This window comes from Jatropha curcas, chromosome 10, assembly GCF_041381405.1.
Source record: "Jatropha curcas cultivar XTBG-Jc1 chromosome 10, XTBG_Jcur_1.0, whole genome shotgun sequence".
NCBI classification, from domain to species: Eukaryota; Viridiplantae; Streptophyta; class Magnoliopsida; order Malpighiales; family Euphorbiaceae; genus Jatropha; species Jatropha curcas.
This window is the reverse complement of record NC_143160.1, coordinates 5,538,387-5,552,685: the sequence shown is the minus strand read 5'-3', so window position 1 is coordinate 5,552,685 and position 14,299 is coordinate 5,538,387. Positions and strand designations below refer to the sequence as shown.

The 14,299-nt window shown below is 35.1% G+C and overlaps 4 protein-coding genes across 8 annotated transcripts; all 4 read left to right on the top strand.

Moving 5' to 3' along the window:
* Positions 1 to 1,062: 1,062 nt before the first annotated feature.
* Positions 1,063 to 3,117, top strand: LOC105640435 (U-box domain-containing protein 38). The gene has a single exon (XM_012224748.4). The coding sequence runs from the start codon at positions 1,267 to 1,269 to the stop codon at positions 2,905 to 2,907; it is 1,641 nt and encodes a 546-aa protein (XP_012080138.1). The 5' UTR covers positions 1,063 to 1,266; the 3' UTR covers positions 2,908 to 3,117.
* Positions 3,118 to 3,342: 225 nt separating this feature from the next.
* On the top strand, positions 3,343 to 6,266 carry LOC105640434 (DNA glycosylase superfamily protein). Of its 2 annotated transcripts, none has more exons than XM_037638457.2 (5): positions 3,343 to 3,475; positions 3,658 to 4,183; positions 4,571 to 4,771; positions 5,640 to 5,716; positions 5,796 to 5,930. In XM_037638457.2, the coding sequence occupies exons 2-5, from the start codon at positions 3,770 to 3,772 to the stop codon at positions 5,866 to 5,868; spliced, it is 765 nt and encodes a 254-aa protein (XP_037494385.1). In that variant the 5' UTR covers positions 3,343 to 3,475; positions 3,658 to 3,769; the 3' UTR covers positions 5,869 to 5,930. The 2 variants fall into 2 exon arrangements, with proteins under 2 accessions (XP_037494385.1, XP_020537413.1); XM_020681754.3 differs by having other exon boundaries at positions 3,348 to 3,475; positions 5,640 to 5,696; positions 5,796 to 6,266.
* A 944-nt stretch (positions 6,267 to 7,210) lies between these two features.
* LOC110010186 (uncharacterized) lies at positions 7,211 to 7,804 on the top strand. The gene has a single exon (XM_020681870.1). The coding sequence runs from the start codon at positions 7,211 to 7,213 to the stop codon at positions 7,802 to 7,804; it is 594 nt and encodes a 197-aa protein (XP_020537529.1).
* Positions 7,805 to 9,218: 1,414 nt separating this feature from the next.
* Positions 9,219 to 13,963, top strand: LOC105640433 (Glycosyl hydrolase family 47 protein). Of its 4 annotated transcripts, none has more exons than XM_012224744.4 (15): positions 9,219 to 9,404; positions 9,879 to 9,921; positions 10,016 to 10,081; positions 10,169 to 10,230; positions 10,369 to 10,468; positions 10,649 to 10,831; positions 11,386 to 11,434; positions 11,520 to 11,699; positions 11,918 to 12,038; positions 12,188 to 12,269; positions 12,339 to 12,424; positions 12,556 to 12,656; positions 12,751 to 12,892; positions 13,006 to 13,156; positions 13,394 to 13,963. In XM_012224744.4, exons 1-15 carry the CDS (start codon positions 9,265 to 9,267, stop codon positions 13,619 to 13,621), a joined length of 1,734 nt encoding a protein of 577 aa, XP_012080134.1. In that variant the 5' UTR covers positions 9,219 to 9,264; the 3' UTR covers positions 13,622 to 13,963. The 4 variants fall into 4 exon arrangements, with proteins under 4 accessions (XP_012080134.1, XP_012080135.1, XP_020537582.1 ...); XM_020681923.3 differs by lacking the exon at positions 9,219 to 9,404 and adding an exon at positions 9,430 to 9,791; XM_012224745.4 differs by lacking the exons at positions 10,169 to 10,230; positions 10,369 to 10,468.
* The last annotated feature ends 336 nt before the right edge of the window (positions 13,964 to 14,299 follow it).

Below are 14,299 nucleotides of genomic sequence, written 5' to 3'. Positions count from 1 at the left end.
TTTTTTTTAGTCAAATCTAAAACCGATGATAATACGTATTAAAAAACCAATTAAGGAAAAGACAATTTCTATACTATGAGGTTAAGGCATTAGTTTTTCCTTTTTCTCCTTATGGCCCCAAAAATTTTACTTTATTTTCATTCTCGTCCTTACCTTAACAAATGGACCCTCTACACTCCACAGAACTGTAATTAGTAGTCAATGCAATGCAAAGCCACCATAAATATGTTTGTTGAGAGTCTAATAAGTGTTACTTCAACCTAAAGGTTATTAAATATGTCTCATAGCGTGCTCATTGATGATTTAATCTCATCATAACAATAACATTATTCATTCCTTATACAATTCCAATTTACCATAAATTCACACCGAAGTAGAAACATTAATATTTGCTATGTGTGAGAGAGACCGTGTGTATTGGTAGCCAATCAAATAATAATATTCCTTATAGTAATGTTGTCTTAAATATGACATCAAATGATCAAATGTTGTATGATACTTCCTCCTTCCACAAATATAATCTATTTAAAATTTTTGCATAATAATAAAAAAACGATAATTTATCTAAATTATAGTAAAAAGTTCATTAATTTAACTAAATTACTCTTTCTCTCACACCATCAGTAATTAATGTGTTTGATATTATATATAATAAAGAGCAAATCTTAAACTAGTAAGAAACTTTTTGGGTTATTAAGTTGGTTTTAGGCCAGAAATAAAATCATACGGACTTGAGTGGAGTCTGTCAAAAGCGGATAATACTTTATTAGGTTTGAGATATTTTATATATATATAAAAGGGTAATATTCGCGAAAATAACACTTTCAAATGGAAAAACTAGATAATTTAAGAGGGTTTAAATTTTATAAATAAATGGATGCTTTAGCCAGTTAATAGAGAGGTAATAATAATTTTAAATAAGCTTAAGGACTAATTGTTAATTATGCCCATGAAATAAGGCTCTCTGGAACCCCACACTGAGTCGCTGACCACTTCTCTCTCTATCCAAAGAGAAGAAGGTTCATTTTGTAAATTATGAACTCGATGAGGTTTAAATACTAAAGAAAAGTAGTAGCCACTAGCGGAGTGAAGAAAGTTCTTTGCTCTCCTCTCCTCTCCTCTCCTCTCCTTCTCTTGCCGTCGAAAAATAATAGTCAAATCTTCCACCCTTTTATCCAGACTCAGTCTTCTTCACCACCATATCTTCCGCTTTCGCTTACAGCAAAGCTTCCCTAAGTTTTCCTCTTTCTGCTTGTTGTCAAAGCTATGGGAGGTAATGGAAAGCACAGATGGAAAATCTCTTTCTATCATAGCTCTAATTCCAAACCCAAACCAACTGATCCTCCAGGAGAGTTTCTTTGCCCCATTTCTGGGTCCCTAATGTCCGACCCGGTTGTTGTTACCTCCGGCCAGACCTTCGAGAGACTTTCTGTTCAGGTTTGCCGTGACCTAGGTTTCGTTCCTCCTCTAGACGACAACTCTATTCCGGATTTCACTACTCTTATCCCCAATTTAGCCATCAAATCAACGATTCTTAAATGGTGTGATACTTCCGGCGCCGAACACCCTCTCCCGCCCGATCACAGCTCCGTCGAAAAAATCGTCCGTAAGAAAATGATGGAATCGAGAACTTCAAACCCTGATATTAGAGTTTCTGAAAGGGAGCTGCTGAAAGGCGTGGCGGAGAATCCTCCGGTTTTATTCTCGCACGCGGCAACCGAGTTGGCTCACCGACCCAACCATTTCTACTCGAGCTCCTCTGAGGAATCGGTGATTGTTAACAATGAAGCCGCTAGCCCGTTTACTCCGCTGCCGCTTGCGACTCGGCCAGCATGTTATACTTCGTCGTCTAACTCGTCATCAGAAATTGCAGAAGTCGAAACCCTAACCCTATCACAGAATCCTAATCCTGCAGATTCCGGTTCCAACTCTTCCCTACCTGAAGAAGAAGAGATTATGGTTAAGCTGAGAAGCACTGAAGTACACGAGCAAGAAGAAGCGGTAATCGCGTTGAGAAAGCTTACCAGAGCCAGAGAGGAAATCAGAATTCCAATCTGTACTCCTCGACTACTCAAGGCTCTCCGTTCCTTGATTGCCTCGAGATACTGCGTCGTGCAAACAAACGCTATCGCTTCATTGGTAAATCTATCGCTGGAGAAAGTGAACAAAATTAAAATCGTACGGTCAGGATTTGTTCCTTTGTTGATTGATGTATTGAAAGCGGGATCCAGTGAACCGCAGGAACACGCCGCCGGTGCACTCTTCAGTTTAGCTTTAGAAGACGATAACAAGATGGCAATTGGAGTATTAGGCGCATTACAACCATTGATGCACGGTTTAAGGGCTGAGAGTGAGCGAACTCGCCAGGACTCGGCTCTGGCTTTATATCATTTGAGTCTCATACAAAGCAATCGAGTCAAGCTAGTGAAATTCGGCGCTGTGCCTACACTACTCAGCATGTTAAAAACGGGTGACTTGGCGAGTCGGTTGTTGCTAGTTTTATGCAATTTGGCTGCTTGCAACGAAGGGAGATCGGCAATGTTAGACGGAAATGCGGTGGCGATTTTGGTGGGAATGCTGAAGGAGGAAAATGAGCAGGCTGACTCAGAAGCGATCCGGGAGAATTGTGTAGCGGCATTATTTGCATTGAGTCATGGGAGCTTAAGATTTAAAGGGCTGGCTAAGGAGGCAAGAGCAGTAGAGGCGTTGCGGGAAATAGAAGAGAGAGGGAGCCAGAGAGCGAAGGAGAAAGCAAAGAAGATTTTACAGAAGATGAGAGGAAGAGGTGAGGAAGATGAAGAGACTGATTGGGAAGGGGCATTGGAATCTGGTGGACTAAGCCGGTCACGGTACCGAGTTGTTGCGGCGGGTAGAGATCTTCATTCCCCAAACTCGTCCAATTTCTGATCGTTGTAAAGTTAGTAATTATTTTTTTATTATTTAAGATAGGAAATGGATGTGTTTTTAATTTAAATTTTTTCTTTTTGAGTTATTAATTGATTGTAATCAAGGTAGGGGGTTTTAAGGTTATGACTTTATGAGTTGTACATGGATATATGTATTTTTGAAGAGTGATTAAAGAACACAAGTCAGAAGAAACATTTGGTTTTTGTTCAACTGCTTGCTTTTGGTTTGTTTATTTTGTTGGTTGCCTTTAAGCTTTGGCCTTATTTTGTTGTGGCTTTTTGTTTTGATGGGGCATATTTGTAAGCTATGTATGTCCCAATCCCTTCCTATCATTTTTGTTAGATTGTTTGTTTTTATCAGCAGAAATCTCCAATCCATGTATTAATACTGTGTTCGTATTTCTCTTCGTGAAGCTTAACAGACCAGTTTAGACTTGACACTTGAGACTTTACGTCAGATTACAGTTGATGGGCCTGGCCTGGCCTGGTGTCTGTTTCCCAAAACCCAGCCTCCTGACGTATCAAAAGTTTAATGGCCGTGCTTCTCAACAGCAAATCAAAAGTTTAAGGTGCTAAAAATGGCAAATTTGAATATTCATAGTCCATTTCCATTCTTAAAAAATAAGTAGTAGGTGCCCCAAATTTTTATTATCAGGCCCTTAATATTTTTCTTAGTAAATAATATTGTAGGTAAAGCTGAAACTTTCACAATTTATTTGATTTATTTGTCTAATATGATCACTGACGATAGGATAATCAAATAAAGCCTCTTTCCACGACACTCACCAATTTGAAACGACAAGCCGCCGCCTTAACTACAATATTATGCAATGGTCCCTATATAAAATTCCACTCTGTCGTCAATGCCGGCATACCCACAGGAGTCAAAAACCAAATACATAATGCAGAAAAATCGCAAACGAAAGCAACAGAAACCGGCAGAAACTGAAACGGAAGCAAAATCAGCCAAAATCATAAATGGCATCAAACAGGACCCATATCCAACTCACTCTCGACCCACACCCGAAGAATGCCGAACCATACGAGACTCTCTGTTGGCGCTTCATGGCTTCCCTCAAGAGTTCGCCAAGTATCGTAAGCAGAGACAGGATTGCTCCATTCAAATTGATTGTGATGCTCACTGTGGTGTGAAATCAGAGCCGGAAGAGAGCGTTTTGGATGGTTTGATTAAAACTGTGCTTTCACAAAATACTACCGAGGTTAATTCTCTAAGAGCTTTTGCTAATTTGAAATCGGCTTTTCCCACATGGGAAGATGTAAGTTCTCTTTCTTTTTTTTAAGGGTATTTTATTGCTTTTCCAGTTGTTTTTAATTAACGGGTAGTAATAAAGTTATGAACTTGTGAAGTTGTTGATTTCAGTTCTATGCAAATGGTATTTGTGTTTTTATTTGATGGAATTGGAATGAACTATAATAAAATGGGATCATAAATTTTTCCGTACTTTAATGGTTTATGTTCTGGCCTAATAAGACGTGAACTGTGGGAAAATTTTACATACCTTTTCTTGTTTTTGGACATACACTATCATGGTTTCTTGTTTAAAATTTTGGGCAATTTGGTTATTTTTGAGTGTTATTGGACTAGCTTTTTTGTTGTAATTTGAATTGTTCGCATGATGGTTTCTCTTTTCAATTTGTTTAAGGTACTTGCAGCTGAATTTAAATGCATAGAGAATGCCATACGATGTGGAGGTTTAGCTCCAACAAAAGCGTCATGCATTAAGAATATATTGAGTTGCCTGATTGAGAGAAAAGGCAAGCTATGCTTAGAATACCTTAGAGATTTGTCAGTTGATGAAATTAAGGCTGAACTCTCTAATTTCAAGGGAATTGGGCCCAAAACGGTAAACTTCTCTATTGATGACTTGCCAATGTCAAACTATAATTAACTTAAAATGATCTTTCAATGATTGGGGAATGATAGTTTTAATGTTGTGCTATTTTCATGATAGTCAAACATACTGCTTTTGTTTATTTCTGACTGTCTTTTGCAATTGTTTCATTTTTGGTAAGGTGTATACCACATCTATAAAAATAATCTACCATGTATTTTTCTCATACTAACATCAAATTTTAACCTCAACTTTTTGCAGTTTGAATGATTTAAACCGTAAATGAATATAATTTTGCAAATGCTACTATGCTGTCCAATTGATTGCTTGGTATATTATTGTCCACCAAATTATATCTCTTTGTATATTAGATAAAAAGATGTTGAAAGATATTTGTCTCTGACCAGAGTTGGTTGGACATAAGGTCCTTTTGACTCCGGTTGAGTCTGCCTGTTTGGTTTGTGGGTTTGCCTGGTGGGAATTTATTAGTTTTGCAAAAGTCCATTTTTCACTTACATCGGGAATCAATTTCTTTTTTATTTTCTGCACAAACACATGTACAATATGTTTTTACATGCACATTTAAATGTTTGATGAGAAGTCGCTGACAAACTAATACTGCCACGCATGCATATCTATTTGCCTGTCTCTATATATGCATCAGCAGGTTGCTATTGATAGAGCTGTGTCCCAATCATTAAAATTTACATGGTTTGACTTTATTTTAAATTCTATATACGTGCAAAATTTATGCATTTGTGTGAAACTATTTACGGTATGCAAGGTTTTAGGCTGACTATTGGAAGTGCTGGCATCTTTAACCTTTTTGTTGCTTTTCAAATTATGTAAAAAACTAATGATTGTGAAAAATAATTGACAGGTATCTTGTGTTTTGCTGTTCCAACTTCAGCAAGATGATTTTCCTGTGGACACACATGTGAGTAATATATTGTTCATGTAGGTGCAAAATTTTCATGATATGGTTAATTTCAAATGAGTGCAAACCTATTCACATGAAATAAAACATGTGCCTCAGGTGTTTGATATTGCAAAGGCCATTGGCTGGGTGCCTGAAGTGGCAGACAGGAACAAGACATACCTTCATCTAAACCAACGGATTCCAAACGAGCTCAAATTCGATCTAAACTGTCTTCTGTTCACGCATGGTAAGCTTTGCCGTAGATGCACCAAGAAAGGGGGCGGCCGGCAAAGAAAGGAATCCCGTGATAACTCTTGTCCTTTATTAAATTACTGCGATAACTCTAGTGTTAAGACAATCAATGAAGTGAATTAATGATAATCTGCACTGCTTTGAGTGGTTGAATTCCACTTTTTCTTTAAAAAGAGAATGCTTTTCTCTTCTGTTATCTGTTTATCTAGAAGATTGTGGATTATTGGACCACGTTTGGTGGGCTTAGCAAGAAATATCAGATTGAGCTTAACTTTCCCGACACAACTTTAGCTGGAGGCAATTTATAGGAACAACATATCATCTATGCATTTAAAATTTTCCCTACTTATTTACAGCTGATTCTGGAAGTTCAATTTGTCTGCTTAAAATATTTCTGTTATTGGAGGAAATAGTTATGGGATAGCATCATAACAAAAAAATCCAAAAGTTCCTGCTTTAAGCCTTTCCCATCCCAGAGGATTAAATCGCATCATGCAACTATCAAGCACAAAAACTTTTGTCCATAAAATAAGATTTATGCTTACAGGTAATAAAATATTACTTGGTATTGTGAAAAGGTTGTCCATATCTTCTTGCTTTTCTTTCTTGATAGATTTGCTTACATCAGTATCCACTTCTATGTAATCATGCAGCTTCACTAGGATGATACTGTAGGAATTCTTGTAGAAAGGCTTAACTAAGTAATGTTCTATAAGACACTATGAATTGTAAAGTGAGAAATTAGTGTTGAAGTCTGGTGCTGCCAAGCTAGCATCTCCAAGTCTTTTTGACTTTTTGGTTTGCCTTAAATTCTTATCATTGTTTTCCTTTTGAATTAATGTCTACGCTTTCAAAATGCTTGAATGGTATATCCCGGATTATTAAATTGCTTATAGGATCTACTTGTCTTATTATTATTGGTGTTCATAGATTGGATTGGTAAAATAAGATATTGCATGGATACAGTAAAGTCGATGCATGTCTACTTTAGTAAATCCTAAATATTTTTTTTGCCTCTTTCGACTCCATTGGCAACTTTATACTGTTGAGGTTTGAAATGTCCTGCTCAACTCTAGTTTGTACCATACAGCCTGAATCAGTGTGCTATCAATAGAAATAGACAGAAGTTTTTAGGAATATGAGACATTCTGAACTTCAACATTCTGAACTTCATATTTGAGAGACATTAGGGATATATTTCTTTAAATCCACTTGTTGCTTTTGCTCTCCTTTGCAAGGCCATCTAGCCCAGGTTCATGCTTTTATTTCTGAGACTTCACATGGAAGTGAAAATACTAAGATTATTTGGCTTTGTGGTGAATCCTCACATCAAGGGTGAAAAAAGGCTCAAGTGTTTAGAAGAAGGAGATCCAAGTGGGAAGTCCCCAGAAAAAGTTTCATCTGAAGTGAAGAAATCTGCGACAGGGAGATGTTCAGGGTATGAACTGAAGCAAGAGAAGTACGAGTGTCAGTTTTGCTCAAAGGAGTTCAAGAACCCACAAGCATTGGGGGGTCACCAGAACGCCCATAGAAAGGAGAGGCTAAAAAGGAGAAGAATGCAACTTCAAGAAACGAGTAAAAGTTTCAATTTTTACCTTGATGCCCCCTATAACCAAAACAATCTTGTTTATCATAATTCTCTTTCGTGTTTTGATGCATTCTCTGCTTATGTACCTCAGTTCAAGCTCTATCAGGAATCTCTAATTACGTTCAGTCCCTCACATCAGAGCCAAAACTTTTCTTCTAGTATATCTAATGTGTCCAAAATCATTCCTCCAGATCCCAAAAACAGCAAAGAAGACATCTCTGTCAGGTCTACAGTCCTCAAGCCTTCTCCTTCATATACTTTGAAGGGGTGCCAGAAATCCGTGTAATTGAGCGCGAATAATGTAGAGAAGCTTTGATTTCTTTCTATTTATTTCTGTTACGTCTTTTTTGGTATTGCAATTTTTTTTTAGTAATATTTACTTTTTCTGTTTCTTTAGGGAAACTTTTTTTACTAGTACTAAGCACAATTCGGCCAAACCAAATGGAACTGACTGGTTTGGTTTCTAAGTTATTAACTTCGGTTATGAATTTTTAGATAAAAATCAAGAAAATTTTATTTTTGGTTCGGTTCTTAATTCTTAGAAAAGGAAAAAAAAAAAAAAAAGAAAAGATGGAGCGAACTAGTTTGGTACATAATTTAAATATAGTTCACTTCTTTTTAAAAAATTCAATTTATTAATTTGCATCGATTTAATTTGATTCGAATCAAATAAACTTAATCCGATATTTCTTATTAAGAAAAAAATAAATTGATTATAGTCAAATTAATACATAAGGAATTGGTATCTCCATTTAAAATAGTATTTTTTTTTTAACTGGTAATTGGCTAGAAAATTGGTCCTTCATTTATAGTTAAATTACAATAAGGGCCTTAATTTATAATTTTGATCAATATTTTGATTATTTATTTATGATTTTCGTTAACACTTCTTTCGATTTTTATAGAAGGACTAAAAAACAAAAATCTCACAATTAGTTTTTCAAAATAGAGATTCTTATACATTAATTAGACTGCAATTTAAGAATAAACTTATCATTTTGCCCTTGTTGTGGCTCATTATTACCAAATACTAACTACTCTAAACATAGATTTAGGCTCCGTTTATTTCAGTAAAATAACTTACTGAAAAATTATTTTTTTCAAATGATTTATTTTTCATTATTTGGTTGTAATATTGAAAATTAGTTAAAAATATTAAAGTCTTTATCTCATAAGACTATAAAAAATATTAATAATAATAGAAATTTTATAACTTAAAAAATTTTATGGTTAAATATGAAAATAATAAAAAATATATATATATATAAATTATGAAAGCCGACTGTGGCTGGTGGTGATGGTCAATGATAAATGGTGACTGATAGTAGTGACTATGATAATTACTAAATTAAAAAAATATAAATTTATAAAATTCATCAACATTCAGAAAATATTTTACTCTCTAAAAAATGCAAAATTATTTAAAAAAAACTTAATTTTTTTTAATAAGAAAATATTTTTTATTAATTTGTTTTTATAAATATTTCAAATAATAGAAAATTACGAAAAATATTTGTGTACGAATTATTTTAAGAAACAATCGACGGAGCTTACAGTTTGAAAATTGTCTTTCCTGTAGTATGTCACTTGAACACGTGTTTGGTTTTAATTGGACCATCATATCAACCCAACTCACCAGCTGACGTGGAATTACGGATTCACTATATTAGATCGATTTTTATCATCTCTTCAAAAAAATCAAGCAATTTTGTTTTCTGGTTGAATCACTGGGACTGTAAAGAAGTCATGTCGGCTCGAAAATCTGGGACATGGGTTCTGTTGTTTTTGCTCGTGTTATTCTGTGTCTTTGTTGACCCATCCATGTCCCAACTTGATTCACGCTGGTCAGCTAAGAAGAGGCAGATGCGAGAGGAAGTTCGAAAAATGCAAGTGTCTAATTTAATTCAATCTTTTGTCACTTTTTAATTTGGTTTTGAACTTTTCATTGATGGGTTTTCAATTTTGTAGTGACTGGATTAATGGATAAGCTCAAATTTTGTTGCTTGTTTCAGTTTTGGGGGAAAATTTTGAATGAATTTTTTTTTTTTTTTTTTTTTTGGATTTGGTATTTTGTTATTTTTGCAAAATTGATCTAAATTCAACTATATGACTTGGTTGAATATATTGAAGATCTTTTTTTCTAACTGTTTAAGTGGCCAAAGATTTGCATCGATACAATTATACTGATGTTGGAAGTTGCAAACTAGCTTGAATTTAGGCTTGGTTCTGTTTGAACTCGTTAATATCAATTGGAAATTGGAGAACGAGAGAAAGTAAAGAGTTCTTCTTTTCAGAACTTTAGTTGATTATTTTGAAGAGTTAATGTGTTTCTAAGTTGATTTCGTTTTTATTGGCTGCAGGTTCTACCATGCATATGAAAACTACATGACACATGCATTTCCGGTCAGTTAATATCTTCTTGATTGATTCTTTCTCTTGTTCATTAGTATTCCTATTCTTAAATTTTTTATCCTGAATTTACTCTATGAAATTGCAGCATGATGAGCTCAAGCCTCTCACCAAATCTTTCACTGACTCGCTTAGTGAGCTTGGAAATTTGAAGGTATTTTGTGGTTTATATCAGTTGGGATTGGGAGTATGTAGTATTTGGGTACTAAGGGAAATTGATAACCTGTGATCTCATTTGCAGCTTGAGCACTTACCACAAGACTATAATGGATCAGCCCTTACATTAATTGAATCATTGTCTAGGTACCTCAAATAAGACACTTGTTCATGAACTTAAATATATTTTTCATTTTTCAGTCAGTTACAGGTCATTGTTAATGGTGTTCAAAGGTTTTGAATAACTATTCTGATACCACTATTTTTTTCCATCTTCTCTCACAGCCTTGTTATTTTAGGCAACTACACAGAATTTGAAAGGGCAGTTATTTGGCTTTCTGAAAATTTGTCATTTAATGTTGATGCACGAGTAAACCTATTTGAGGTACTGATTGTTAATGTTCCTTGAAAAACTTAGATTTAATTGATTCTGTTGAGTTTTTTGTGTTTCACCTGGTAGCACTGGTTTTTGATCTTTGAAATTTCAGAGAAGTAACTTTTACTGTGAATCAGCTTGCATTGAAGGCGCTAATTGTTGTCTTCTTATGTTTGTTCTATCCTGTAGTGCAATATAAGAGTTCTTGGGGGACTTGTTTCTGCTCATCTTCTTGCGACTGATTCTACTAACAAGCTGGTTCAAGGATCTTACAGGAATCAGCTGCTAGTTCTGGCCAAAGATTTAGGGCAACGTTTCCTACCTGCATTTGATACACCTACTGGATTGCCATATGCCTGGATTAACTTAAAGGTACAACATGAAGCATACTTAAGTATAGGAATGTGCCTCAATTCTCAAATAAATTTGGAATTTGCAACAACTAAATTTTACTTGGAAAACATCACACAAGCTTGCACATTTTTTGCTAAAATTGCCACTGCAAGTCATTATAGCTGTGAGGAGAAGAAAAGTTATTGTGCCTTGACAAATATATGTTATCATTGCTTCTTATATAATGTAATGATATACTAAATATTGGTATTTTTCTTGCATATTCTTTCAAGACTAAAATATCTTTTTTTGCAAACGGGGAACATCTCTGGGCAAATATCAGAATGCGGATTATTTCTTATAGTTAAATAAATGATGAAGATGCTAAGTTGGAAAGTATGAGACCAGTCCAAAATGTTGTTTGCACACATGAATTTTATGCATATTGATCTTAAGACACAATTCGACATAATTTGTCTGTGAATCTCAATCAACATTTACCTTTCTAGTTTTAGGAAGCATGAATCTATCTGCTGGTTTTGTTTGTAAGAGGGATATATGACTCTGCAGCACTGCGAAAATTCTGTCGACAGTATGGAGTCATGGAGAATGAGACGACTGAAACAAGCACCTCAGGATGTGGTGAGAATCTTACCGTTGCAGTTTATGACAATGCCATCGCAAAATGTGCTTTACTGAAATCAGTTGACTTTTTTTCTGAATTCAGGTTCTCTGATTCTTGAAATGGGAGCATTATCACAGTTAACTGGTGACCCTAAGTATGAGTCTGCAGCTTTGCGTGCACTTAGGAAGTTATGGAGTATGCGTAGTTCATTAAACTTATTAGGAACAACATTGGATGTTATGACTGGAGAATGGATTGAGCATTCATCTGGAATTGGAGCTGGTATATGTCTCTTGGGCTTTGATATTATTTGGCATAGGGTCTTGTACCATCGAGTTCATTAAATTTTTCAAATATAAAATTTTTATCACTTATGTTGAATAGTATTGAATTTTTTAAATGCACTAGAGCTCACAATTTGTATTGCATGGTTTTTCAACATTATCTCAGAGATTTGACCTTGGCGTTTTTTATTCTGGATTCTTTGTGTGTTTATGCAGGGGTTGATTCATTCTACGAGTATCTGTATAAGGCTCACATTCTTTTTGGAAAGGAGGATTTCTGGAGAATGTTTCATTCTGCTTATCTTGCTGCGCAGAAGTATTTCAGACATGGCCCATGGTACTGCATTGAGAAGAAATATTTCTAACACTGGGTTGAGGGGATTGGGGTCTGGTTACTTTCATACAATTGACATAAAACTGGTGATAGAATAGTTGGAAGAACTGTGGAAGTGAATGAGTTATTTGAAATTTGTTACTGTAAATTAGGTACCATGAAGCTGATATGAGGAATGGGAAGGCAACTTATTGGCAACTGACGAGCCTTCAAGCTTTTTGGCCGGGTCTGCAGGCATGTTACATGATGTTAATGAAAATTTGTTTCTTCCTGGAGTATGGTCTTAATTTTTGTTGTAATTAGGTCCTTGTTGGGGATATAGCAGCTGCCAATTCATCACACCGTGAATTTTTTTTCCTATGGCAGAAGTTTGGGGTGCTACCAGAAAGGTATAATGTGCTTGTATTTCTCTGATCTTAATGCTATTACCGTTAAATTGTCATCATGCTTGGCTTTTTACATTTTCAGTATGTGCTTATTTAATGGTGAAGTTAGGCATTGAATATGAAAACATTTTTAGGTATTTGCTGGACCATCAAATAGTGCATCCTACAGAGAGGTATTATCCGTTGCGTCCTGAATTGGCAGAATCCACATTCTATTTATATCAAGCAACTAAAGGTCTGTTTATCATTGTGCAACTTGGATCATGGTTACAGCCCTTAAACTAAATGCCTATTCTTAACCTGTAAACATTGTTCTTTGCATGTTCTAGATCCATGGTATATAGAAGTGGGTGAATTAATTGTTAATTCTCTTAATTTATACACCAAAGTTGAAGGAGGTTTTGCCAGCATTCGAGATGTGACAACTATGCAAAGGGAAGACCATCAGCATAGTTTCTTTCTAGCTGAAACGTAATAGTTCTTTTCTTCAGAATTCAATTTTTGAACAAAGTTCTATTTTCGACTAGGCTTTTTATTTGACACGTGAAATTATATCTTATCTATACCTTTTTGCATTTTTGTAGGTGCAAGTACTTATATCTTCTCTTTGATGATTCATTTTTGACTGATCGAAATTATATATTCACAACTGAGGGTCATCCTCTACCAGTGCTAAGCACTTGGCAAGAGAGGCTTCCAGAGGCATACATCCCAACAAACTGGACTTATGTCAAGGTCTTTCTTATGTACCTTTCTCTGTGAAAAATATTTCATGGTTCAAGGAATTTATTCTCATCAATCCCAACAACAGTTGTTGTTTCCATCAAGTATTTTTTGGAAATGAATATCAATGTGACAGTTGAATTGCAATTTTCTTTCAGAATTATTATTGTAGCAGTTGTGCTTAATTTATTTGTTCCATAATTAAACAAAGGCGCCACATCGGTAAATTTGAAGTATTAATTTGTGCAGAGTGAAAAGCAAATAAGACAGTCAAGTGCAATGTCTCGCCAAGTCTGTCCAGCTACAAGTTTGAGTTCGAGAAATGGCAACCAACAAATTGAGAGTGCTTGCCATGTACCTGATGCTCGCAGTGACCACAGGTGTTTCAGTGATGAGGAATGTGGGGTTGCATCGGTTAGTTGTAGACGAAGATCATGCAGTGTGGCTGGCTATTGTGGGCTATGGTTGTTTGTATGATGCATGTATAAAAGAGGCATTCTTTTGTCGACATACAGCAAAGTTATCTTCCAAAAAAAGGAAAGGAAAAGAAAAGGTATTGTCAGGTATGTAATCTAACACTAGTTAGATTAAATAGAAAGGGAAGAAAAAACTACAGCTCTGAATTTCTTCACTATAATGCAGTTTAAACTTATTCTCATATGCAGGCCCTTGACTGAATTTTTGTTACATTACAATATTGTATAAGTTTTTAAAACATAGACATCTTTTTCATTTTCAATCATTTTCTAATACTGTAATAGCATGTTAGACTTTGTGAACGGATTGTCTCATTCATAGACAGAAAAACATTGTGAACAAGTCTATCTTGATAATTGATACCAAACTAGAACTTAGAATGAGACAATACAATATCTTGCATTGGTACATTGTTGGTTGAAGGGAAGAGTTAAACCTAGAATCATACGAAGGGGGTTGTTCAAAATATTTGTTATTTATGGATAATATGCGGACTTGGCTATGAACAGAGCAGAGCGAAAACAAAAGATAAGATTTATATATCCGAACATAATTTGGTTTGGGATTAAGGCTTAATAGTTATCGTTAGCTGTCATATTAGAAGCAAATCCATATATATATATATATATATATATATATAGTTCTCTATAACACAACACAACAAGAGAAACAGTCAAA